Genomic DNA, 27,538 nt, shown 5'->3' with positions numbered 1-27,538 from the left:
GTATGATGTCTGCTGCAGAGCGCGCCAGCCCTGCCCTTTCCTTGCCAGCAGCTACAAGGTGCTGGGTCCCAGACTGAAGCTCAAAGGCTTGTCCTGGCTACTTGTATTTCCCCTCTTAAATCTGAGAGGCAGATCAAAAATATTCACCAGTGGCAAGGAACTTGAAAACGGGATAGTTTGAGAAGAGTAAGGAGACAAATGGCAGATATAACACCACCCGAGAATCGTATATCTTCGAGCACTCTGATTTACAATATGGGCATTCACAGAAATACCTGAGGGGAAACAAATGGTTCGCTGTGAAGCCAGGCCGGTTATAACTGTGCAGGTTATAAATGTGGGCGTTCTTTACTCGTAAGATAATGGCTCTAAAGCCCTTGCACAGCAGAGGGCAAGGAGTGACATCAACCTCCGTCCTCTGCAAGATAACCTGAGTCCTTTAGGTGAAGATTCCAGCCCTTCACTTTCCAGCTAAAGGAAGTTTACTCACCATGATGGACGACGCCCTTCAACCCGTGGATAATAGGATCCAGTGCGGAATTGTCCCTCGGACTGACCTACATGTAAAGGAAACATGATTGGTTAAATCTGTCCTGGCATCAGCTACAACGGCCTCAGTTTAATCTTCTAAAGAGAAGCAGGAAATGGATGCACCCAGTGAGCTGTTCTGGTCTCACATATTCCACGGTGCTCACCAAATGCCGGAGATTTACAACACAGTAAAATTAAGTGAGGAAAGTCTAAATCACAACAAAGAAACTTCTCAGAATACATTATAACAGGAGAGACATACCACCTCTGTAGCAAAGCCTTAAAAAGTTACTGCTCCCAGTCGGTTGAACAAAAGTCACCGAAAGGTATCAGAGAACAATCCATCATGGGCCCAGCAGTCACTGCCCCCTGCTGATTGCGTTTTCCCTGCTCCTTAGAAAATGGTCCAGTTCCCTGCCAGCTCATTCTCCTCTGCAAAGACCCCAGTTCTCTGGGAAAACCCCTGTTCTCTGTGGGCATTCGTAAGAAGCATCAAAGCAGGATGGTAGAAAGATAATGTGTCTGCCTTCATCTTCCTTCTAGAATCGATGCTACTCCAGACCGAGCCTCATGGTCCGTGGCCCCACTGGCTCATTCCTTCAAGTTTTAGATACTGCTTAGTATATTAATGCCTTTTGTAGATGAAAATATCCCTAGTATGCTAGTTATAATTTTAGCTATTTTCTCTTAGATATGTACAAGGAATGATTCAATGAAGCAGAACCATGTCTGAAGTGTGCTTTTAAAACAATCCAGGAGTGGGTACCAACTGGACAGTGGGGAGATGGAAGACTGGCCTTGAGTCAATCATTTAGGACTTGAATGGTAGGTATAGGATGTGTCATGATACATCATTTCTACTCCTATGTATGTTCTTTTTCACTCCTAAAAATAAGGAGCTTTTCAAAATCCATTATCTGCGGTTAGCATAGTTCCTGCATTTTTCCCCTTCAGGGACTGCATTTCCTATTAATCCACTTCTCACATAATGAAGTTGAGATATTGATGAACCTTTCAATGTGCAGCAAGACCCAATTTGCTGTTTCAAGTTAACGCAGAGGAATCCAAAGCCAGCCCTATGCTGAGTTTTCTCGGGACTACAAAGGACACACACCACTTCCAGCTTAGGCAGATGCCCCCATCGCTGTTGAGCTGCTGTTTCTGTCTTGCTCTCTTGGAGACTAATCCACACTTCACACATTTCTTTCTCTTTTTGCTCCAGCATCTCCAGGATACTGCAGTGGCTCAAAACAGTAAACTGGGACACCTCTGCCCCGCTAAGGGAACATGTGATCATTCCCAAGACATTTCTGATTTGTCACAACTACAGTGGGTGGAGGGGAGTGGTACGGGATTCTAGAGAGCCCCTGACATCTATCTGGGAAAGACTAGGATGCTGTTAGATATCAGTGATGCTCACAATTATACCGTACAAAGAAGCATTACCAGATGTTAGAGGCCAGCGGTGTGCTGAAGGGCTCAAAGTCTAGAGCCCCACATTATACCCCACCTTCAGAACACAGGGGCCATGATGCAGGATGATCTTTATAGACTAGTAATGTAACATAATGAGAAAGTCACCCCTACACTGTAAACACTACAGAGGAAGGAAGGAAGAAAAAAAGAAAGGAAGGAGGGAGTGAAGAAGGAAGGGAGGGAGGGAGGGAGGGAGGGAGGGAGGGAGGGAAGGAAGGAAGGAAGGAAGGAAGGAAGGAAGGAAGGAAGGAAGGAAGGAAACATACATGGATGTAGTGTTAGGAGACTCACAGTGCTAGAACACACAGGTAAAATCCTAAAAGTTGCCATGACTGAGCTCATGTCAGAAAGGGAGCCCAGACCAGGGCTAGGCAGTGATTAAAGTATAAAACATTCTTAAAAAGCCAACATACGGCAAATATCCATAAGATGTACCAAATCGAAATTATATTTGAAGAAATACTGTATATCCATCATATCAAGTAACTGATCAAAAATTTAGAATATGGCCCCCAAAAGAATCACAATTTAAGATTACATGCAGGCGAAGAGAATCTCACCAGTGAGTGTGTCACATTTCAAAATCCTGGAACAGAGTAAGAGCCTGGAGGAAAAGCCCTGTCTGGAGGCCGGAAGTAGAAGGGTGTTGTGGTGAGTGCCCTCTACCTGTAGGTTTAAGGTTTTGCCTTTCAGGGGATGCTATGGGAAGGTGGTGGAACCTTTAGGAGTGATGGACTAGTTGGGAGGTTCTTAGTCATTGGGGACCATCCCTGGAGGCTTGCTGAGTGATGAGGTTAGCAGTACTACACATTCCCTATTTAATGGCCAAAGGGGGGGGGCAATCAACCATGGACTGGAACACACGATATGAATCAAAATCAATCTTTCTTAAGCCAGCTATCTCTTGTATTTTGTTATGCGGCAAGAGGGTAACTCGGGGGAGTGGAAATGTTCACGTGAGTCTAATTATCTAAACTCTAAAAGTCTGTGGGGAGAGACGGTAAGATGGCCACAGAACCCTTCCCCTCCTTGCCACATACTCTTCCGGAGCTGGGGTTTGCCAGAGCTTCATCTGGTGAAAGTGACAAAGGCAGATGCTCTTTCAGCACTGGGACCATAAGCCACCATGTGGAGAACCCCAAACTTGCCTATCACAGACTCAAATGAAGCAAGAGGGGAACATGGGCAATTCCAGCTGAAGGCCTTCTAGTTCGCCAGCTACCAAGAGGTGAGCAAGTCCACGTGAAGCCATGTGGCCACTGCTCAACATCTGTAACCCACACAGAGCTGGAGCTCCTCCAAGCAGAGCCGGCGAGCCAATAATGCACAGAATGTCGGAATAATCGGATGGTTGTGATTTCAACCAACCGGGCTCATTTTTCTTTCAACAGAGCCAACTGCACATAAGGGAGCTTCTGCGACTGCGCAGGGGCTGAAATGGGAGGAATGGCTCTGATAATTTTCTCTGCCATTGCGTGTTGCTTATGTTGTATGCTGTGTTCTGCAGTTTTCTAAACAAGACTCCTTACCAGACCAATTCAGCTGCCTCGACCCTTCAAAATTATGCCACCCTCCTGCTGCCTATGGTGGCAACGTTCTAGAAACAGTAGGCGAAGTTTCACCGTTTGTATTTCCTTTTTTTTATCGTCAACTATGGTCTGAACAGATTAGACAGGCAAAGTCCTATCAGGGTGGGGTGACGGTGCCCGTCTCTAACCCCAGCACTAAGAAATGGAGGCAAGAGGCTCAGTTCAAGTTATCCTCAGCTACAAAGGGAGTCCAAAGAAAGCCTGGGATATAAGACTCTGTCTCAAAAAGCAAGTAAGCAAGGAGGAGAGGAACCCCAAAGGAGAGATAAATAATTCCTATGTTTGAAAGTGAACACTGTTCTGGGTTGGGGATGGAATCTTCTGATGTCTAGACCGTAAGTGAGCCCTCTGCCCTGTGTGCCCACACGGGATCAGTTTCCTTCTCGTTGGTCCCTTAGTTCTCTCCTCTTAGCTTTCAGATCAGATGCCCTGTAGTCATTATTGCTTATGTTCAAGGAGCCCTTCTTTTACTCACCAATGACCCCAAATGCCAGCAATTTTATTATAGTATATTGCTACAATTATTCTATTATTTTTGTTTGCTTGTTCATTTTGCAATAAGGTCTCATGTAGCCCATGCTTGCCTTGAACTTGCAATGTGGCTAAGGATGACTTTGAACTCCTGACCCTTTTGCCTTTACTTCCCAAGTAAAGAAATGACAGGCATGAATGTCCATGTTTACTTTCTAATTAGATATTGTTAATTTCTTACTGTGTATACTAATCAATAATTAATTAATCTGCCCGTTGAACTTTACTGTAGGTTTGCATGGGTAAAAAGAAATATAACTGTGTTAGGTCTGGTATGACCTTCAGGCTGCAGCGTTTGCTTGGAATGCTGCCCTTGTAGCTAAGGGGGATTACTGTACCATGATGCTCCATCCCGAGATGAGGAGGGATGTCTTACAGTCAGGGGCCCCTCGGTGCATTTAGTCCTGTCTGATGGTGTGAAGGCTCAGAGGAGGTGCTCCTAATCCTCCGTGACTGACACCCACTGATAACATACAAGTGGGAAATAACCAGGCAAACTAATCCAAGCTCCATTTCTGTTCACTTCTGATTACAGCACCTCCGAGTTCACCACTCAGACCTGGTCTCGTCTCAGCTCAAAGGCCTGACCCTGGATTCAGAGAAACCCACGATCGCAAGTCTCTATATGGCCTCTTCAGTTGCCGCCGAGAAGACAGGCGAGGATAAGGCGAAGGAAATGGAGCTGTTGGTTAGTCAAAGAAACTGCCTAATAATACCGAGCTCATTCTCCAGTCCATGGGTGGGGAATCTAAACCGCATGCTAATAAGTGGATTTGTTCCAGGAAGGCAAAGCCCTCACTGAAATAATCCCTTCCACTGACTGTTTCAATCAATTTGCTACTTAAACAAAATTGTGGATATCAGCTGAGCAACGTGGGCAGCTTTTTTAACACAATGGCAGCGAACAAGGCTGTTTTAGCGACCCGTGTTTACATTCTGGTTCCCGTTCCAGCTAGAAGGAGGCCAAGTGAGAGAGAGGGTGAGAAAACGGGGCTCTGAATCAGTCTTAAACCCTCACAGCTTCCATGTCCACATCCTTACAACAGGGACCAGAAGCAGAAAGCGCATAGCCTCGGGTTCAGCATGGACAGTGTCTGCCTGGGGCGGGTCCTACTGAACAACAATCCATCCGAAGCTCTCACGTTTCAATGAACACCCAACAGCATAGGTCCTACCCCAAGCATCTCTGTGTGTCAGTAAAACCACTTCGAGTTAAATTTCGAAAGATCCACGTTTTGCTCGACATCTACTCGATTTTGTAATATGCCGCTCCTTTTAGAGCCACACAAGGAGGTTTCCTGGCTCTTGAAACTTGCTTCCTTCCACTTTAAGATCAAAGAAATTGCATGGTAACACAGAGAAGCCAGAACTTCCACAAAGGAGCTTAAAAGTGATGGGGGTGGGGGTTGGAAGACACCCCCCCCCCGCCCCCCGCTGCAAACACACAGTTTGCACTTGAACTGAAAACGTTAGCTCCTGGCACTTCCAATTCTGAGCAGCTTTGTAGCCATAGTCATCTTCAAATGGATGACACACAAACAGGACAGAGGGTTCTGAGTCAACGCCTTCCGGTTGCCTTTAGATATAACAATACATGGAGACATTGCCAATACAGGAAGCTGACACGGATGGACTTTGGGACAGAGATTAACTTCAGGCACGAGCTTCTGAAATCTAAGCCACCAATTTCCTTTGCACGTGGTCACTAACCACTTAGGTTTGTACGACCACCAAATTAGCAGCCCCAGGCTCCCAGTCGTCTGTCCATCTATGCTCATCATCCAGGCACTCCAGGACGGGCTGTGCCTATCCCTATCTTGGAGCAAAATAAAACAGACGTGGAGCAGTCCCAGCAGAACATGTGTGCCGCATTCAAAGAGGCTCCTATTGCCTTTTCCCGAACCCTGTGCCATTTGGCCCTTGTCTCAGATTCTAATAATTGTCAATCTATCAGGTCCGGGCCATCTGGTAGGTAGGATGGCCAAGACAACTTCCTTGCCCCAAATCCGACATCGGCAGCTGCTACTTTCCTACCACAAACCTCCTATCCGGCAACAACCACCCTCCTGGGAAAAAAGATTTACGTTTGCAGAGGGCAGAGCTATCCCATGAACCAGAGCTGCAGGGTGGGGGAGGGACAGGGGGGCGAGGGGAGAGTGTACAGTAGAAATTCTGTACAGCCTTCCTGAACTGCAGTAACGATCCAACCAGCCCGAGGGCTAGCAGGTAACTGTGCATTCAGAGGCTAACACACCTGATCAGAAAGGGGACAAGCGCTTCCCATGAGGTCCAATTTCACATCAGTCTCCTTCCCTTCAATTTCCCTCACCTAAGAGCCACACAGCAAGGAGACTGCAGTTTCTTTCCTTCTTGCTGTTAGGAGCGTCCTGGTACCAACTGTTTTCACCTTGGCCTCTTCCCCAAGACTGCATTTCACAGAGTCCTTACCTGCAGCTAAGAGTGACTACTTTCTGCTATTAACATTAAACTCGTGTGTGTGTGTGTGTGTGTGTGTGTGTGTGTGTTCCCATTTGTTTGTTTTTGTTTTGCCAACCAGATACAAGCCAGGGTCTACTAGAAGAGGGAACCTCAACTAGGAAATGTCTCTATCAGAGACAAATTTGTAGGGGTGTTTTCTTGATTAATGATTGATATGGGAGGGTCTAATCCCTGGGGTGCTGCCACCCCTGGGGGAGGTAGTCTTGGATTGTTTACGCAAGCAAGCTGAGCAAGCCAAGAAACAGCATTCCTCCAAGGCTTTGGCTATTGTTCTTGCCTCAGTGGTGGTCTGTGACTGGTCAAATAAACCCTTTCCTCCCCAAGTTGCTTTGGTCACGGCCTGTCTGGCCGTACAACCAAAGAAAATTAACAAGGATAGATAGTAGCCAGCAAGTCCTGGCAATGCTTCCATCTCTGCCCTCCAGTGCTGGGCTTATGGGTGGGCGTGGCTGTCCGTGAGTTTTTATGTGGGTGCCAGGGGTCTGAACTCAGGCTCTGACTATAAAAGCAAGCTATCTTACCCACGGAGCGGTCTTCCCAGGCCCTGTAGATTAGGCAATGTGCCTACGCCCACTAACTCAGTCCCCGCTAAGCGACATTCTAACCACCCTTCCTTTCCCCAGTCTCTTATTGGGACTCTAAAGTCTCAGCAATGGATGATCAGGTGTCTGTCTGTCCTCCTGTCATCTCAACACATTCTTCTCCGCTGGCTGTCCCTGTTGTTAACAGGATCGTGAAAGGCGGGATACAGAGGGGCGGAAGCGGTTAGCACCCCACCTCACAAGGAAATCATGGAGGAAAATGGGGACAAGGCTCAGCAACAGGCAAGGCACAGGCATGGGGACGGGGGGAGTGGTGTACAGCAAGGCTGTAGGACCTTTCTTAAAAGGCACACTACAGTCTCCAGGAGAATCTAAGAGTAGCTTCCTGCTCCTAAGGTCAAGGGCTGGGGAGGTAGCTCAACTGGTAAGAGCGCTCACTTATGAAGATAAAGACCTAAGTTCAGGTCCAGGGATGTAACAAAAGCGAGGCATAGTTGTGTGCACCTAACCCCAGCACTGTGGTGGATAGGGACAGGAGATCAGTGGGGTTTGCAGGCTAGCAGCCTAGCTTCAGGCTCTGTGAGAGACCCTGCTTTGAGAGAAGAAGGCGGAGAACAAAAGAGCTGAACACCCACACAGCCACGTGAATCCTTATACAGGTATAAATACAGCAAACATGTCTGCATACAACGCACACTCCAGTATTAGCCTTTCAGCCTAACCTAACAGCTTCTATGCAAAGTGTCACCACAGCCGCAGGGAACAGAGCGCCCTCGTCTGAGGGGAAGGATCTAGCCCTTGGTTATCATCTCGCCTCCAGCACTTGACAGACAGACCTCGAGGACTAGCAGCCAAGCAGATGAAAAGTCGCTATGCGGCAGCTCCCGGTAAGGATTGGCATGAAAAGAGATGCGCGCCAGCAGGGTACAAACTCCTGTCTGCCTGACAGAGCTCAGGCCCTGACATGGCTTAATTACAGTTAGCTAATATTCTTAAGGGTTACTAGTTAATTCAGGAGTTAGTCATCTCCACCAAAAGCCACCAATCTGCCCAATTAGACTGTGCCAAGACAGTCTTGCTTTTTCTGTCCACATAGGCCACGTCCCACATTCATGGGTATCAGGGTCTTGAGTGTGGTGGTCAAGTCCTTTTCTTTGGCTTCCAGTTCACCTCAAGGCCAAGCAAAGCCATGAAAGCGGAGGAGGCTGAGGACAGGGTAGGCAGTTGGCAAACAGTACCATCACAGGGCCACGTGGGCTTTTGTCCCGTGTCTTTCAATGTGTCTCCCACCAGCCGATGATACGGTTCCAAAACTGCCTGTCCCATCCAAGCTAGCCTTTTCCAAGGAGAGTAGGCTCTTGGAATAGAGCGCACACACAAAATCCCAAACCCATAAAGCTCACCCTAGAGTCTTAAGCTGCAATGTTCACTGTCTCACAGTGATACTGTTGTGACCTTTGGATTAAAAAGGAGAGGGAAATGTGTGTGATCTGCGGGAGCCTGGGGCGGAAGAGCAGCGTGTTTCAACCTCTACAGCTGGCCAGATGTTTCTCTCTGTTCTGTGTGGCAAGCTGAACAGTCCCTACTCTCCCTTGGTAATGCTCCCGCCATGGACCGCAAACCTGGACAACCGCAAAAGCTTAGGAGAGAAAGCGGGGCCAGCCGTTTCCCAGCACAGAGAGACTTCAACAAGAAACACATTCGATGTGAACTCTCACCTCAGCTTTTTCATTCCCTCCGAGCCAAAAGCTGCTCCAGGCACTCGATTCACAAAAGACAGAGAGGATCCAGAAAGGGCTGTGTAGAAACTGATGTAAATCCCCGCCATGTATGCAGCAAGAGAAATACAAGAAACAAGGCATACCGGATCAAAAGGTTGCCAGACAGATCCCCATGGCAGCAGAAAATCCTTTTCTAGCAGCAGAGAATGCCACTGCTTCTATTAGGAAGTCGGGAAGAATAGGTAAACAGCTGAGAGGTGGCATGTGTAAAATATTTAAGTGGGGCCTCGGGGGTAGCTTACTGGGACAGCATTTGCCCAGAATGCCTTGAGTGTGATGCCTTCAGCACTGGTTGGGAAAAAAAGGAAAGCAAATGAAATATTAAAATGACATGACTTGGGGCGGTGAATCATGGCCTGAAGGCTGCACGAAACCCAGGATAGCTATGAATGTGGCCTGATATAAAATTGCCAAATAAAATCTTATAGATTTTTGTTGGTGTTTTAAAAATGCTGTGGTGTACTTATGATGTTTGCCGGTTCTGTGGTGGTGTGTGTGCTGGTGTCTGCACCTTTTGTGTGCACGTAAGAAGATGTAGGACATTGGGTGACTTCCTGCAGCCTCTCTTGTTCTCTGCCCCTTCATGGTCTCTCGCTGAACCTGGGATTTGACATTTTTCAGTAAGGCCAGTGTTCAGAAAGTCCCGGAGATCCTCCTGTCTCAAGTTTCCACAGTGCTCAGGTTCCAAGCAAGCACAACCATGTCTGCCTTTTTATGAGGCTACTGGGTGTCATAATTCTGCTTCTCCAAGCCCCCTATCCACTGAGCCATCTCTCTGGTCTCATGATTTAAAACAACAAAACAAAACAAAACAAAAACCTGCTGTGGGAGTTGGAATGTAACTGGCCCCCATGAGCACATAGGGAGTAGCACTATCACTAGGTGTGACCTTACTGGAGTAAGTATGTCACTATGGGGGCTGACTTTGAGGTCTCCTACACCCAAGCTACACCCAAGGTGCTGCCTGAGATCAACGTGCACTTCCTTCTCCAGCACCAGGTCTGCCTGCAAGCCACCATGTCTCACCATAATGGTAATGGGACTAAACCTCTGAACTGTAAGCCAGCTCAACGAAACGTCTGCCTTTATAAGAGTTGCCGTGATCATGGCGTCTCTTCACAGCAACAGAGATCCTGACCAAGACACCTGTGCAAAGTTCTCAAATATGAATTTTGTAGATGTCAATGCTGTATAACAACGTCAAAAGACTGGCTTGTACTTGTAGCCGTATGACGAGGTGACAGGTAAGTGACCGGTGCTCTTAATCTAATTACATGTAACCTTATTCATTTAGCAAGTCTGTACTGAAGAACCGTGGAAGGCTGGGCTAGGATGTTTCTAGAAGGCCTCCCGGAATGCTTATCCCAAGTACCCTGGGCCATAGAGTGACTTTCACTGATACAGCAGCATGAAGCAAAGCAATGTGGCCCCTTCTCTGCTGTGATTATAAAAGAACCTAACCGTATGTAGGTATGTATACAGTATACAGTATTCTGTCTGCATGTATGCCTACAGGCCAGAAGAGGGTGACAAATCTCCTTACAGATGTCTTTGAGTCACCATGTGGTTGCTGGGAATTGAACTCAGGACCTCTGGAAGAACAGCCAGTGCTCCCAACCACTGAGCCACCTCTCAAGCCCCTAACAACCTTCATTTCGATGGCCGACATCAGATCTTTCTTAATAGTCTTGTCGGAGAAACCACTATCACAAGGAATGGCAGGTAACCTTTGGCCACTGGTTAGGAGAGAAGTTAAGTTCTCCTGAAGGTGTGACCTTGACCAACAACCTCAGCAAGCCTGGAAGTGGACCATTTTTAAAGTGAAGTTCCAGGTGAGCCCCAGCCATGGCTGTCAACGGGACCAGGGAAATACCTTGACCCAGAAAACCCAGAACACGGACGATGATTGTGTGCTGTGTTTAAGCTGGCAGACTCACGATGCGTTACGCTGAGACAGACAGCCATATGCCACAACTCGAGTGCTAACCAGGATGCGACAGTGAATGCATGATGACACTCTGCTTCCAGTGCTGACGATCCAGTTCTGTCTCGGAGGGCACAAGCGGGCTCTTTTTCTCACCCTGTCATCTTCCTGACGCGGTGACTCCAACTGGCTAAAAGGGGCTTGGTAGTTTCCGTCCCTCTGGCTTAGCTCTTGCCCCTGTGCAGACCTCAGCTGCTGGCACTGGGGTAGAGCAATGCAGTTGTTATACCTCAGGTTCAGGTTGGGGAAACGGGGCAGCCATAATGAAAAGGGTCACCAGGCAGAGCAATTAAGCATCAATAATCAATTCTGAGACGAAGACATTTCAGCAGCTTTTATGTTTAACCAAACATTAGGAAAGCCACGGGTTGCAGCATGGAATTTGAGGCCATCATCACGAAAGGTGTCCCGGGGCATAGCACAGGGCACGGAGCAGCAGCAGGAACAGCTGCTCAGAATCCCGGCAACCAAGCGGAGCTCATTATGTACCGCGGCACTCTTTCGCAGAGGGTATTTCTACTCCGGCTGCCTTTCGGGACTGAATGATGGCGCCATTAATGGAGTCTCTGAAGATGGATTAAGTATCAATTCACTCCCCTCAGCAATACCTCATAGGCCACCCCCTATTTCGCACAGTTCTCCCACATGAAGGGCTTGCTGCCCGCCACTAAAAGAGAGACACAAGCTCCCTGCCGCCGTCTTTCGAAATAAACCTGTTCACACATCTAGACGGTGCACTTCATTCACACACGGTGACAACAGCATCAGGACCACCAATAAATCTGTCGCGGTACCTGATGCAAGAGCATCAGCTGAGCAGTGCCTTGGACATTACAATTAGATCATCTATGTGGGTAAACAGAGCTAAACCCACTAATTAGACCAATTCCTGTCTCACAAGTGGTCCCGTAAATGAGTCTAGAGCCACCTTGGAGAGGACTCAGATGAATGAGAACTCAGCTTTGCACTTAAAAGGTACCTGAGTTCAGCAGAGGGTAAAATTAAACTGCAACAAGGAAAGACAAAATCTTTCCCAGCAGGCTCTGATTGATAGAACATGCCATTTGTAACAGAACGAAACGGAAAAACAGAAAGTTCGTTCCCGCTATCACTGCCTCGCTGGGGCAACTCTCTCTCCTCGGAGAAAATAATAAGAGTTTCTCCACAGAGCATAAAGTCACTCGCTCAGGCACTAGGACTCCAGTGTTCTAGATTTAGCATTATTTCCATTGGTTGGGGAGGGAGGGACCCCATAACATTTATAAAACTATCATTGACAAGAGTCTAAGAAGCAGAAATGATTTAGGACAAACGCAGATGGATCTCCTTAGCTCAACGCAACAAGGCCATTAAAACAGCTGGTTGGGTATGTTAGTGGGTAGGTGCAAAGACGTTTTAAATTAATTAATTTTATATATGTTTATGTTGGAAATGTGTTCATGCATGCCAAGAGCTGACATCAAGGGTCTTCCCCAATTGCTATTTGTCCTGTTTCTGAGATAAGATCTCTTAACTAAGCCTTAGTGCTTGCTACTGGCTAGACCGGATGGACTGGTTGGCAAGTCCCAGGGAACTTTCTGGCTCTGCCTTCCAGTACTGGGGCTATACTACACCACCATCACGCCTGGACGCTGACACGGGTGCTGTGCCCCATCACGCCTGGATGCTGGCATGGGTGTTAACGGATTTGAACTCAGGTCCTTAAGCTTGCACTTTACTGAATGATCTATCTGTGCCCAAGTGCAGAAATTTTGAAACTAGGTTGGTAGATGCAGATTTGAAGTCTGGGTATGCTCTTCAACCTCTCTCTCTCTCTCTCTCTCTCTCTCTCTCTCTCTCTCTCTCTCTCTCTCTCTCTCCTCCCCCCCCCCATCTCTCTCTGGAGAAAAAGTGAGTTGGTTACAATTCTATCACTACTGCCTTAAATCTTGACCTTCAAGAGAACTTCAGCAGCTTTTCACCGAGGGAATCAAGTCTGCGAACCTGGGTGGAATGTTCACTCCTCCCGTTCTTGATGATGCTTCCAATGCTGATGCTGCCCACTGAGCACATCCTGAATCCAGCTTGTATTGTCTCCAGCTCCTCTCTTCTGACTCCAGCCTAGGTGACTGTGATGTCTAACCTTCACTGCCAACTCAGAGGTGAGATGAAAAAAATACCTCTAGGCATGTGTGCAATTGCCTTTCCAGAGGCAATTAAAAAGTTTGGGCTCTCATCCAATGAGGAACTTGTGGATTTAAAACCGAGTAGGCTATCGGGAGGTGGACGAGGTAGGCCCCTGGGTTGATACTCAGGGGCTGGCATCCCTCGATCCCTTCCTGTAGCACCCCCACTCCCTGTCTGCCTTTAGGTGAGCTTCTCTTCCAAATTCCCCCATCACTTTGTAACTCTGCCTTCACCACAGGCCCAACATCAATGGAGCCAAAGATCATGGACCGAAACCTCTCCAACCACACTGCGAGAAGGAGACGTCTCCTTCCTAAAGTTGTTTGCTCAGGCATTTTTGACACAGCCGTGAGACAGGCCACTAACAAGGCCTTCTGCCTCAATCCAAATCTGCACATCTGCTGGGCTTTTGCATCTGTTCTTTCAATACCCTCAATCCTGAATAACGGACAAGGTTCTCATGCATACTGTCTGCTGGAATCATTCTTGCCCAGCCCGGGAAAATCAGCAGGGCAAAGACACAGCAACGACAAAGCACTGTTTGCATGGACCTGGGGCTGGAGCTAGGGCTTTGGAGCAAAAGCAAAAACCAAACAAAACCCAAAACCTGAAAGAGAAGATTATGCATATCCCTTCTCCCCAACTCCAGCTGTTAAAGACAGAGTCGTGTTTACAGGCTGGCCTGGAATGCCACTCGCAGTGGAGAAAAACCTTGAACTTCTGAACCCCATGCCCCGTGCATACTATAACTTTGTATGCAGTCCTGGGGTTTGAGCCTGGGGCCTCCGGCATTCTGTATGAGCATTCTACCAACTGAGCCACATCCCCAGTCCAGAAAAGGAAGATTGTTTTGCCTCTCACGAGCTTTAAAGCCTGAGTATTACCAACAGTGCCATAAATCCTGACAGATGCAGCATTAACAGATCAGTCAAGGCCGAATCTGTTTGATTTCTATGATGCCCTGCAGCAGGAATCGCAGTGCTTCCCCAGTTCCAAACTTCTTCGAGGAAGGACTGACTGATGGTCATTCCAAAGGGTTTGACTATCACAGAAGGAGTCTCCCAACCCTGAGATAGAAGCTGTACAGGTTATAGTACTCTGTGCCTATTCGCGAGCATCCCGGGAGCATCCGGAATATCTCCAATACCTAAAACTGCTCTTCAGAATGATCCAAGTGGTGCAGAGAGACTGCATAGAGAATGGAGGGAATTTGCCTTCTGCGGTTTGTGAAGTGCAGGCCTTCTGTGCAGACAGTATAGAGAATTCACCCCACGGAAGCGGCTGCTTAGCATCCTGGTATATCCCTCCTCTAAGTCCTCCAATTCTCTCCTTATCATTTTAGAGGCTACCTTTGTAAAAACACGTCGCATGTTTTGCTGACTTCTCAAACAAATTAAAGCTCTGCAAGGGCCTTTTGAGCCATCTTTGCAGGATCAGGTTCCAATAAAACAAAAGTCTTTGGGGCGTGGGCTCCCATGCTGTGCTTCCCAGCAGGTGAGCGCATTTACAACCCAGGGAGCGCTCAAGGACCGAGTGTGCTGGATTCAGTGACTTGTGAAATGAATCTGCTGAACCTGAAAATACATTTTAAAGTAATTGCCTGTTCGCTTCTAGAGGTGGTCAGGTAAATGACCAGATTTAAGTTGGGTGGCAATAAGAAATTTTACTAAGAACCAACTCGAAGACACAATGGCTTTTAGTTTTACCAGTGTGGAGGTCCAAACCTTTGATCCCAGCACTTAGGAGGCAGAGGCACTTGAGTGCTGCAGAGAGTCCCACCACACAGAAACACCGTGATTACTATTTATTGAGTGCCGTGCAAAAGAAATCTGAGCAGAAGGTAAGAAGATGCGGCAAAGATGCTCAACTTGTACCTTATCCAATGGCGCCTAGCGCTAGGACTCAATTTGCCTCATCACTGCAGGCTCTGGAAGACCATCATGGTAAAAAAACAAAGACCTGATTTGGCCTAGACAAACCACTTAACCTCCTCAAGGCTTAATTCCCTTAACTTGGAAATATCAACAATATACCCTTAACGGCTGTCATGAGAACTGATACAATAATCCATTTATAAAATAAGGTCCTTACCACACCGGCTGTTATTATACTTGGAAAAGCTGCTTTCAGTATACAGAAAGCTTGACTTGCTAAGCAAGGCAGACATCAGACTAAGGCCCACCTTTCTCTGGTACTGCGGAATCAATTCAGTGATGTACACAGGCATGGGCTCGCAGCGTATGAGAGCCCATGGTTATTTTGAACAACCATTCTCCTTAACATTCTCTCCGACCATTAGAAAACGCTGTAGATCAATCGGTGCTGTGCCTCTTATTTAATTAAATTCTAAATAGTAAACATAACTTAATGATGATCTCGAGCTTAGCTCTCTAGAAATCAAGCGTGCAGTTCATGCTCTTTTCCTCTTTTAGAAGGAACTTCGGAGGGAGACTCCCCCCCTGCTTACATCCCTGTCTCTTGGAGACGATGATGCACAGCAAAGATCACAAATTAGCTGAGCGTCTGGACCAGAGAAACTCTTTCATCTCCCCGCAAACAGGGCATTTTCTGCCTGAGAATTTTAGTTATCTGCATTCATGTCAAGAGATAAGGCGAGAGGAAGGTTATCTATGAATTTTAGATACTCTATACTCCATCTCTAGTGGAATCTGAGGGAGATTTCACTGCTGGCTGGTTGGAAGCCAGGCCATGAGGGTTCAGAATAATCAGGAGGTAAGAAGCTATGAGAAGAAACTAGCATGATGGCAGCCTGAAAAAAGAAATCTCTATTTTACGGATTCCTTGGGAATCTATTATATAAGCTCTGGCTGTGTCTCTATACAATTAAAGTATTCAGTTAAACCCCATGTCAGCAAGGCTATGCCCCTAGAACAGCCCAAGAGTATAAATCACCATCTGTAATTTGAGTTTGAAAGATCGCTTTAAAAATTAACTTTCTCTGTCTAGAGGTTAGCACTCCTTTTCCTGTTCTGACTTTTTCGGTTACTTGCACAGTGAGAGGTCCGTGACGGATGCCGGCTGTGACAGGTAGAAATGAGGATGAGGTAATGTTGTCACAAAAACCTGTGAGCAACAACAACAACATCCTCCTGAACTTAAAAACTGCCCATGCAAGCGACCAAGCAGCTGCTGCCATACCTGATCAGTGTACTGCGATGTGTACAAGGTATCTTCAGAATTAAAACGGAGGATTCTGACTGAAATTCATTTCTACGGATTAATACAAAGGAAAAAAAAAGGAACCTTGAAATCGAATAAGGCACAAACGTCAAGGCAGCACTCCTACTTCTGTGCTGTTCATTAGAGGAAAAAAAAAACAAATAGAAGTATACTGATCACTTATTACTTAAATAAATAATGATAAATAACATTTAGAGTCACACTATCAAGAAGCTAAAAAAATAAAGGAAAATGGCGTGCTAATATCCGGACATGAACATGACATTCTGTTAGGGCAAAAACTACTTTACAGTTGAGTTTCACCCTACTTAGGTAATGTGGATATTTATAAATATCCTTTAAAATACTTGACAGAAGAAAGACCAGAAATAGATGTTTTATGGCAGGATTGAGCATCCCACTTTCTCTTTAACAGACTTTCATGTTCCCTGAAATGTCTACAAGCACAATTATTGTGTGGATTTGAGGGTACACACATGTATTCAGGGGATTAACCTTAGGAGTTATTAACCAGTTACCACCCACCTTGGTCATCTGTTTATTTTATAGACAGGAGCGCTACATAGCCCTGGCTGTCCTGGACTTATTATATAACCAGGCTGGCAATAAACTCACAGAGATCCTCACCTGCCTTTGCCTCCAGAGTACTGGGATTAAAGGCATGAGCTACCATGTCTTGTCCCACCTTGCCTTTGGAGACAGGGCTTCTTACTTGACATGGAAATGCTCAATTTGGATAGGCTAGATATCCAGTAAGCCTCAGGGACCCTACTGCCTCTGCTTTCCAAGAAATGGGGTGATAAATGTGTACCCCTATGCCTAGCCTATTTTTAAAAAAAAATAAAAATAAAAACATAAGGATTACTGGGATTAAACCGCAGTCTGTTCTGTTGTTTTCATGGCAAACCCTTTGCCTAAGATTGCCATTGTCCAAGACTGATTCATTTTAGAGCTTAAAAAAAGTTATCTGCATTTTGAAAAACACATTATATGAAAATGTCAATATCAAATTATTTTTGGACTGGAGAGATGGGTCAGTGGTTAAGAGAGATTGCTGTTCATCATGAGGACTGGAGTTTGGATCCCAGCACCTACACCAAACAGCTCAAAGTGTCTGTACCTCAGCTCCAAGAGATCTGATATGTTTCCAGCCTCTCCACATACTCACACAGACATATGCAGACACACACACTCACACGGACATATACATACAGACATACCGAGAAATAAATCTGAGATAAAGGAATGTTATGTTAAATGTTAAAACTATTTCACATGTAAATGCTGATACAGGTACATAAATATCAAATCTGATAGTGTATTTTAATACTTTTGCACATTTGGCGAGTATGTATTTTAGTGGTTAGTCTAAACTATCAACTTGACAGCACCTAGAGTTTCAACTGAGGAATTTTCTAGATCACGTTGTCCTGTCAGCATGTTGAAGAGGGAATTATCTGGATGGTTAGCTAAGATAGAAAAGCCTGCCCATTGTAGGCAGTTCGCACAGGCTCTGGACAAGAGGAGACACAGCAAATGAGCAGGAAGCAAAGATGAGCACAGGCTCTTTGTTCTCGTGGATGTGATGTGACCAGCTACCTGAGTTCCTGACTTAACTTCCTCTAAGTGGTGGGCTATAATCTGTATATGGAAGAAGAGGAAGAGGAAGAGGAAGAAGAAGAAGAGGAAGAGGAAGAGGAGGAGAACCTCTTTCCTTCCCTATGTAATCAGGGTATTTTATCAAAGCAATAGAAATGACACAGGAACAGACACTGATACTAAGAATGGGGTGTTGATGTAAAAGACTCGACCATATAACTTTTATGCTTCGAACTGATTGTCAAGACTTTGGAACTCTGGGCTGGAATAGCCATTGAGGACTGTGGGGAAGAGTATAATGGGCCTTCCTGTGGGAGCTTAGGGGAAGGGGTGCTTAAAGTTATAGTGACAGTAGAGTCCCAGGTCATTTTTCAGAAGGGAATGAGAACCCTGTTGTTAACTAGGCTATTCAGCTGCTGTTTGGGCCAAGAATGTATGCGCTAACCATGCAAGAGCTGAAGTAGCCGCTGAGAGTGTCAGAGATCACTGACACTGACAACATTTGATGGTGATCAAAGAGAACATTGAAGTGAAACCTTCTAGGCTTCACTGACACAACCAGGATGTGTTTGCTTGGGGATAGCACACAGAGGCTCTGATCCAAGGGAGCCAGACTATATCTCGAGCTGAACTTGGCAATGTAAGCAGCATCCATGTGGTACTGATGTTGAAGGAATGCAAGATGTAAGACTCTTAAGTGAGCCATGGACACCAATGTCTTGTGACCAGGCTGGGAGTCCCTGAGGAGATGTCTTGAGAAACTACTAGGAAAGATGAAAGACTCAGTTTCAATGGAGTCCCTGGGATACTGGGGATGTTAAGGGCACAGAATCTCCACCAAAAAGAGCTATAGGTGTGGGGCCTACCTATGCCTATGAGAGAAGCTGTGTTTGCTGCTGATAGCAGAGCTGGGGTTGGGGTGTGGCATTGACCACGCCCTTTGGAGCCCATATAAGCTGTATACGTCAGAAAATGATCTGATCCACACTGCTGGATTTGCTTCTCTGTAGCCAGAGACTGTATGCCTTTGCTTCCAAGTCACCCAGACTCAAATAATCACACAGAAACTATATTAATTACAACACTGTTTGGCCAATGGCTCAGGCATATTCATAGCTAGCTCTTATATCTTAATTAACCCATTTCTATTAATCTATGTATCACTACAAGGCTGTGGCTTACCAGTAATGTTCTGGCATCTTTCTCCTTTGGCAGTTATATGGCATCTCTGACTCTGCCTACTCTATATATTTTTGTTTGGATTTTTTCTGTGGTTTACTCTGTTGAGCCATTGCCCAAAATAGCTTTATTCATCAACCAATAAAAGCAACATATAAACAGAAGGACATCACTTTTCCTGAAGTATGATTACTGTATGCTACTGTCTTTCACATATTGGAATTAAAAAAAAATAGGGGCCCATAGTTAAAAGATTTTGGAGTTGTTAAAGACTATGGGACTTTTAAGGTTGGAACACAGTTTGTACTAATATATTAACACATGCCTTTAGAGACAAAGAGTTAGAAAGTTATGGTTTTAAACGTGTTTATTGTTCAGGCTGACATGGGGTGGATTGTATTGCTAAGTTTTAACTGTCAACAGCGATCCTCAATGGTTCTCAACCTTTCTAATGTTGCGACCAATTAATAGAGTTTCTTATGTTGTGGTGATCCCCCAACTATAAAATTATTTCATTGCTAATTCATAACTGTAACTTTTCTACTGTTATGAATTGCACTATAAATATATCTGATATGCTACCCCCAAAAGAGTCACAACTCACAGACTGAGAACTGCTGATCTAGAATCACCTGGGAAGACAGTTTCAATTGAAGACTTGTCTAGATCATGTTGGTATGTCTCTAGGGGGTTATCTTGATTGTTAACAGCTATAGAAGGAAACAGGCCATTGTGGGCAGCACTATTCTCTAGTTTGGGATCCTGAGTTATTTTTAAGTGCAGACAAGGCTAAGTGAGCACTAGCAGGAGGAAACACGCTCTGCAATGCGGATGTGAGGTGATTTGCTGCTTGTCAAGGCAGTCGGTCATTTTGACAATGACTGACTGGAATCTTGAACTGTAAGCCAAATAAACCCTTTCTTCACCTATGCTGCTACTTGTCAAGGTGTTTGTTACAACAACACACAGGAAACTAGCACATGCATCAAATATATAAATTAAAAAGGAATTAATTTATCCACTATGACAGCAGACATTTGTTTCAGTAAAGGCCAACCCATGGCCAATGGGCGTAACATGGCGCTGCAGTGTTCAGCTGCCACTGTGGCTCAAATGGTGTCAAGTGGAGTAAGAGCAGAGCGTCACATGACAATACGGCTCCATGGCTTCCCATGTCCTACCATGTGCAACACAGCAGAGATAGAAGGTGATAACACTGGATAGCATGGGGGATGATGGAGACCCTAGCATTAAGTTGACCTGGACAAGGAAAAGAGGACATTCTAGAAACAAGAACCATTTTCTCAGATAGATGCAGTGTGTGAGCTCTCAGTGAGGAATCTTTATTTTCCTCCATGTAATTCTTTGAGAGATTTTACATGAAGTAGTCTGTGCTGACCGACAGACCGAAGAAAGAGACCCCAATGGGTCAAAGGTAAACATCTGAGGGCAAACCAGAGGGGACACCTTGGTTCTGAGTTGCTGTTTTTCTTTCTCACTCTGCCAGGATCTCTCCTCATAAGCCTGAACATATGTCCACATCGTAGGGACATGATATTTCCCATTGAACAGTGGAGCTAGCCTCCTGAACCCATGTCTGGGAAGGGTTCATTCATTGCCTCTCCAACAATTCCAGTGCTGGTGCCAACCTGGCGGATCTTTGAAGGACCATACACGACCCCACACCAAGTACCCACCAAGAGCCTCCACACGAAACAGGCAATTCTCCAAATAGAACTAATAATTCTCCCCATGCTGCAGCTCCTACAACCAGAGGGAGAATGAGAGCCTTCGCCACAGTCACAAGCATGAGGTAGTGGTGGCTTCAACCTAGAGTCATGGCCACTGGGCCCAACTTAAGCTACTGCCGATACTTCATCACAGGTCCCAATCTTAAGGTCACAGTTTCCATCTAAAGCCCAAAACTATTTATTTAGGTCTTCAAATCCTTAAGGATGACAGAGACCATGAGAAACATTCTTAAAACTTTAATATATAATAGATTCACATAAACTTAACCATCAGGCAATGGTTTGGAGAAACACAGGCAGATGCAACAGTCAGATTCCTGGTATCTTCCCTCTAAGTAACGTGTAGGAACAGCTTGTATACATGGCAAGCAAGGGATCCAGGGTAAATACTAGTTTGAGATTTCCGCCATAAAATGACAGGTTCCCTTTAGGGCAGCATTCATCAGCACGCTTTCCTTCCGCTAAGGCACAGCTGATCTCTAGGAAGACACACCAGATTAGACAGTACTTCCCAGAACTCGATCAAAGTCACATAGAGCTCAAGATCATTTCTAGGAACAGTGTGGCTGGGACAACCCAGAGTGCCACCTCCGGCAATGGTTCATAGCTCCAGGGGCAGCACTTGTCACTGTGATTTATCTTCGTGATGAGAGACACGGCAGAGAAAACCCAGTTCCACTGGAGAGACTAGCCGGAACAATTCTAGGATGGCGACTGCCTATATGTTATTGTGTAGTGTGTGCGTGTACGTATGTGCGCACGCACGTGCATGCGTGTGTGAAGGACAGAAGACCCCTTCAATGTAGCAACAAGAACGTCATCCATGCTAGAACCATTTCAGCTGGAACTTTCCAATCTGCAGCAACAGCTTTTATTGGACCATCCCACCTCACCCTGATCACCTGGCTCCTAGCAATCCCTACGGTCAAAGAGATGTGGCCCAAAGCCCCAAAGTAGACAAGACTTGGACACCATTCTAGCAGCCTAGTGTCAAAAACTATGTCTTGCCATTGCTGACTGAGGATCTACCAAATCACAGCCCCAGTAATTCCTAGTAGCAAGTATCATGAACGTAGAGAAAACAGGAAACAACCGAAAAGACAAATAATGTCCAGACACTTAGAATTGTGAAACACCGATGTCTTGCGGCAGCTCTTAGTCTAGAAACACGAGGTCACACACATGCTACTGCAGAATGCTTCACAAGCACAGATGCCTCCCTGGTTAACTTTTCATACATACAGGTCCTGTCTCCCTAACAAATTTACAAGGCAGGGCCTGAGCCTGGGTCCTCTATTTTTTTTTTTTTTAAATCACCTACCCTACTGCCAGTCTGCAGATCCTGCTGAATTACTCTCTGCTGAACAGATAAATGCCTTCATATTACGGACTCATAAAAGGATATTGACTTATTTTGTGCTTGCTGCAGGCACGCTGGTGAGAATATTCAGCACCTGATTACAGACTGGCTGATGTGATCCAGACTACAGTCAAGTGAGTTGTTGAGCACGTGGAGAAAAATAGGGCACCCATCACGACTTGGTAATTCAGTGGCAATTAAATCTTTTTTTTTGTGGGTGGCTTTTTCTGTTACCCCCTTTTTTCCGGTCAGAGTCCCATCAGGAGACATAAATCACACCAGTAATATGAACGTGGAACATTTTAAATCAAAGAATTGCTAGCAACCAAAAATAGTTACCTACTGAAAATGGGTTGGATAAGAGAGCCCTAGAGAGACGGGAAGCTGGAGCAGGGAGTGGCTATTACCTCTGGGAGAAAAAAATAAAAAAGAAGAAATAAGGGGGGGTGGGGGACAAACATGAAGGAGAAGGACCATCCCCTAAGGCGGATCCACTGAGCTATGGAGAGGGAGAAGTGCCCCAGGAACATGCTAGCTACTAAGGCAAGGAGGCTGCCAGAGGCAGGCTGTGTCTGCTGCTAGCAGCACAGAAAAGCTCTTTGCCCCGCTCCAAAGTAAGGAAGCTTCCTAGACTGTTGCGGGACATCTAGAGGAGTGGTCCACAGAGGCCATGGTGAAATTTACCGGGGAAACACAGGCTCCAGAAAAATCCACGGGAACTAAACTGCTAAGCACGGCTCAGAATCCTACCACTGCGCTCCAGCCAACAAAGGTCAAAAGAACCTTTTGCAGGGGCTGGCTGCAGGTGGGTGGATGGGTGAGTCTGTAACGGAGAGGAAACCAGTCCCATGTGACACCCTTCACATGGCAGAGTTCCCGCAAGAAGAGAGAGATACCGCCAACAGTCACTAAAAATCCTATAAGGACATGATTCAATTTCCCGTCCATCAGAAGAATGAAAGAGGAGGAAATAGCTCCCAGTGTCTCAAGAAGGGAAACCAAAATTAACGAGTGAATGACTGAAAATATACGTCAAGCACCTGCCTATTTTTCAATATATGGGGTGTGTGTGTGGGTGTGTGTGTGTGTGTGTAGAGGCCAGAAAACAACCTGAGGGATCCTCCTTCAAGTGCCATGTCTAAGTAAGTTAAGGTAGCCGATGAGCAAGTTTCAGGCTCCACCCATGTCTACCTTCCTGCTTCAAGCACCCCCTCACGCGTGTTTTCGTGTGAGTTACCGTGCAGATCTCAGTAACACTTAGCTCTCACAACGCATCTGAGCTTCCGAGCCTCCTGACAAATTTGGATGAAGACATAATCAATCACAGGCATGCCAACCGGGAGAGGGAGACAGACACATCTCTCTAACGAACTTCACATTTCCCTTTGTTCTCGGTCTTAATTGGGACACCTTCAGCAGCTCTGATGTCCTGGTAAGAAGGACTGGTTGGTTCAATGAAGAAAATCACGTTCTTAACGTCAAGAGCGGTTTGATGTTGCCATTCCTAGGGAAGGTGATCAAGAACAGACAGCCTCTACTCTTGCCTTCAATAAGGTTCTCGTGTTGATATACATCGTTGGATTCAGTGTATAGAAACCAAATAATAACTTACAAAGCAGATTGGATATAAGACAAACACCTGAAGATTTTCAGAACTACCAAATGATAAAATTAAAAGGAAGCTTTGCTGTAACATTACATGAAAGACACTGATATCACTTGTATGCCCCCACCCCATGGGAACATCAGTTTTATCAAAAACACTATAAATAAAGTAAGAGGTGATGGGGATCTGGGGTGAGCTTAGTGGAAGAGCAGAAAGCCCTGGGTCTCATCCGCAGATGATTGCAAGAGGTGTGGTGGGATTCAAAGAGTCAAAATAGACTCAGGGTTAAGACTAGACAAGAATTATATATGCTGTCTAGAAAAGGCAGCATCTTGTTCTTGGATACTTAGTGGAGGTCTCTCCCTTCTCCCCTACTTTTCTGGTTAGTTAGGAATGCACTGGACTTCCCTGCTAAGTCTGATGAGATGCTCTATGATGCACGACCCAACCCTGCACCTAGATTCCAGTAATGCAGTGGAAACCACTTACCGGCCCCCATGACACCATCCAGATCCACTGAGAGTCCATCGTTCCCTTTAAGGCAACATTTTGTCATTTGCAAACAAACATTCTGTCTAAATCATCTCCTTTTCGATTTCCCTACAGACAGTAAAGTTTCCCCTAAAGAGATGAAGCAGGCTGAGAGTTTCCTATCTAAAATGGCTGAAGCCAGAAGTGTTACAGATTACATGCCTGCTAAGATTTGGGAATACTTCTACATTCCCGATGTGTTATCTTGGAGATATCACTCATATTTAAATATGAAATTCATCTATTATTCCTATACCACTTTTTCTGTTAATTTGCAGAGAAATGAGATTTAGCTTAGGTCTAGAGACTAAGGATATTGTGCCAACATGGGCTTCTAGGGAATGGGAGAAGGTGGGTATAGACACATGGAGGAGCCGGGTTTGCTTTACTGCAACAACCTCCTCTTTTGAGAACTAACTTGTTTATGTTACACACCAGCCCTGGCTGGTCTAGAAGTCACTATGTAGATGAGGCTAGCCCGGAACTCACAGAGATCCCCCTGCCTCTCCCTCACAGCTGCTAGACTGAAAAAAAAAAAACCACACACACAGCCTGTTCCCCGCTCCCCTGTTCTTGGAAGAGTGTCTTGTCATGCAGCTTAGGCTGGTGACAGATTAGTGACTCTGCCTCTGTCTCTTGAGCACCCAGATGACAGGCACATGCTGGTGTGTGTGTGTATGCGTATGCATATATGTATATACGTATGTGTGTATATATACACAATTTACACACACATAAATACGTATGTGTATATACATATACATGTATATAATGTATATGTGCACACATACATATATGTATATACATGATTTATATAAGTATACATATACATACTTCCTATGGTAATTTCATGTTTTCAGTATACCCCATTTTTCAGTGTCATATGAGGTCAAGTCTGGATTTTCCTTCTCTTGGCATGCAAAAGGTGAGCATCCATTTTGGATGTGGAGTACTCCATCCATTCACATTCACACAGAAGGTATAGAAGCTATAAATAAAGAACCGATTCAATAGAGTTATCTAGAAAGATAAAATAGGCATCAGGAGAATGACTAAAAAAGAGAACAATACTCTCCAAGTTGATGAATTTTTGTTCCGAAACTATCCTGTCAGAATCCTTACACCGCTGCAGAGATCACACCTGCCATGGTAATTACTGCATCCTAGACACCCGAGAGTTTATTAAATGAACGAAGTGACAGACCCGAGAGAAGACTGAGGGGTTCAGAGTGATCTACAAACCCTACACAGCCTGTCACCGGGTAACTGACTGGCTCTGGCTTCCAGGATCACAAGTCCAGGCTCTGTGCCATCTCCAGAGCTGTGGGACTCGTTAAAGTGCCAATACAGGAAATGTCACTTCTCACACGAAGTCTCAGCTCCCTGTGGCCTCTGGCTTTGCCTTAAACTAGTTTCTCATCTGCGCCAGACAACATCATCAGTCTCTCTCCGAAGGGGAGGCCTTCTAGTCTTAAGTAAAGCTGTAGGCAAGTCAACCGGCATATGTCTGAAGGGAAGTAAAAATCAAACTGAGGCTTCCCATGCGAAACTTGCACGATGAGTCTTCCACCTTCGACCCTGTGGCTGAGAGCTGCTGATCAGAACGGTCTCTACCAGAGCTTCATGGGTGGTGAGACAATGGCAATCTTGAATTTCCTGAGTTTTATCTGCTAAAATTTATGGGAAGGCCTAATAAAACTAAGACAAAATTGTTCCAGATTATTCACTGGAACGTTTATAGAGCTGTTTGGCCAGCGTGGCTAGCGCAGATACCCAGAACATACGATGAATTTCCCTCTTGACAATGACCACGGCATATTATCTTAGTGCAGTCTTAGGCATAAATATCTATGGACAACTGTTTCCTCCCCCAAGAGCAGGCAGACCCATTAATAAAGCTTACATTCACAACTCCAAGATGACCTTGCTTCTTCAAGTGAGATATTTCTTTTCCCTGAAACTACACTGTTGAAGTAGTGTAGACTTCTTTGTTACATAGCTAGGGCATGCTAATGGCAAGAAATTATAAAGTATCATATATATTATAAAGTATAAAGTGAAAGCTATAAAAACAAAAATTCATTCCATTTCCAATAAACAAACTTGCCATTTTGGTTAATAACCCATTTCTAGGTTGTTTTTTTTAAAAAGAAATTTACCTAGTGAAATAAGATAGCTAATAATTCAATTAGTCTATGTTGTATAAAAACTATCTTTAGAGCTCTGAAGTTTTGACATGGTCGGTCACACACGACCTTAGAGGTTTCACCAGGTCCGGGTTCCTCTATTACTAGCAGCGTATGAACAGGCTACCCAATGGAAAGCTGAAGTTAATTCTGCTCTTCACTAAAGCAATCATTGAAGAAAGAAGTAGGCTTAAATCTATGATTCATAAGGATCCAGCCAACTAGCCCGCATTTCTCCACATGCCTGACATAACCAGGAAAATGGTTTCCCAGGGTCTGGTGCACGCATGGGGACGCGGTCACTAATAGAACGACTGCACAGACACCTATGCAAAGCCTAGATCATCACCAAGAGAAAAGCAACTTCCAGGGGGCAAGATGGAAAACCCTTTAGATTGGACTTTTACTCTCTGGGAGGGTTTTAACTTCATTACTATTAACATTTTCTGGAATTTCTAAAACTCAGGGTGTCATCCCCCAAAACCCACACTGGACAAAGCAAAGCGGAAGAAGAGAACACATGCCAATCACGGAAGCAGAAGGAAGATCAGTGGTAGAGCAGCCCACAGTAATCACCAGGACACTACCCGCCCCGCAGGCCACTAGCTGTGAGAAACAGCCAAGTAACCAAGTCCTTCTGTCATTTGTAATTGTGAGAAACCATTATAAAATCGTGCCCCTCCTCCAAGACAGGGTTTCTCTGTGCAACAGCCCTGGCTGTCCTGGGACTTACTCTGTAGACCAGGCTGGCCTCGAACTCACAGAGATCTGCCTGCCTCTGCCTCCCAAGTGCTGGGATGAAAGGCGTGTGCCACCACCGCCCGGTTAAATATACTACAGCTGCTGCTTCTGAGGTCCTTACAAAGTTTTAAACAAGCACTACAAGGGGCATTCAGAGCTCCAGAAAGATGTGAGGTCAAGACCTCAAGACCTCAGGACCTCCTTCAGCTGCGTTGGGGATGGCGTTGCATCCTATCACAGAGGACAGCCCACGCGAGAGCTTCATGTCTAGGCAATAAAATGTAG

The 27,538-nt window shown here is 45.5% G+C and overlaps 1 protein-coding gene across 3 annotated transcripts in view; it reads right to left on the bottom strand.

Annotated features, from left to right (window-relative positions):
* The window catches only part of Ptprg (protein tyrosine phosphatase receptor type G), a 672,889-nt gene that overhangs the window by 151,414 nt on the left and 493,937 nt on the right, over window positions 1–27,538 (bottom strand). For all 3 annotated transcript variants that reach the window (XM_050161098.1, XM_050161099.1, XM_050161100.1), the window contains one exon: window positions 491–557. In XM_050161098.1, the coding sequence (XP_050017055.1) occupies window positions 491–557 (67 nt within the window). The remainder of the gene's footprint in view (window positions 1–490; window positions 558–27,538) is intronic.

Source organism: Alexandromys fortis, unplaced genomic scaffold (assembly GCF_014885135.2).
Source record: "Alexandromys fortis isolate MF-2015 unplaced genomic scaffold, M_Fortis_MF-2015_v1.1 scaffold_123, whole genome shotgun sequence".
Taxonomy (NCBI): Eukaryota; Metazoa; Chordata; class Mammalia; order Rodentia; family Cricetidae; genus Alexandromys; species Alexandromys fortis.
Note: the sequence above shows the minus strand (reverse complement) of the source record. Positions and strands in the feature narration are given on the sequence as shown.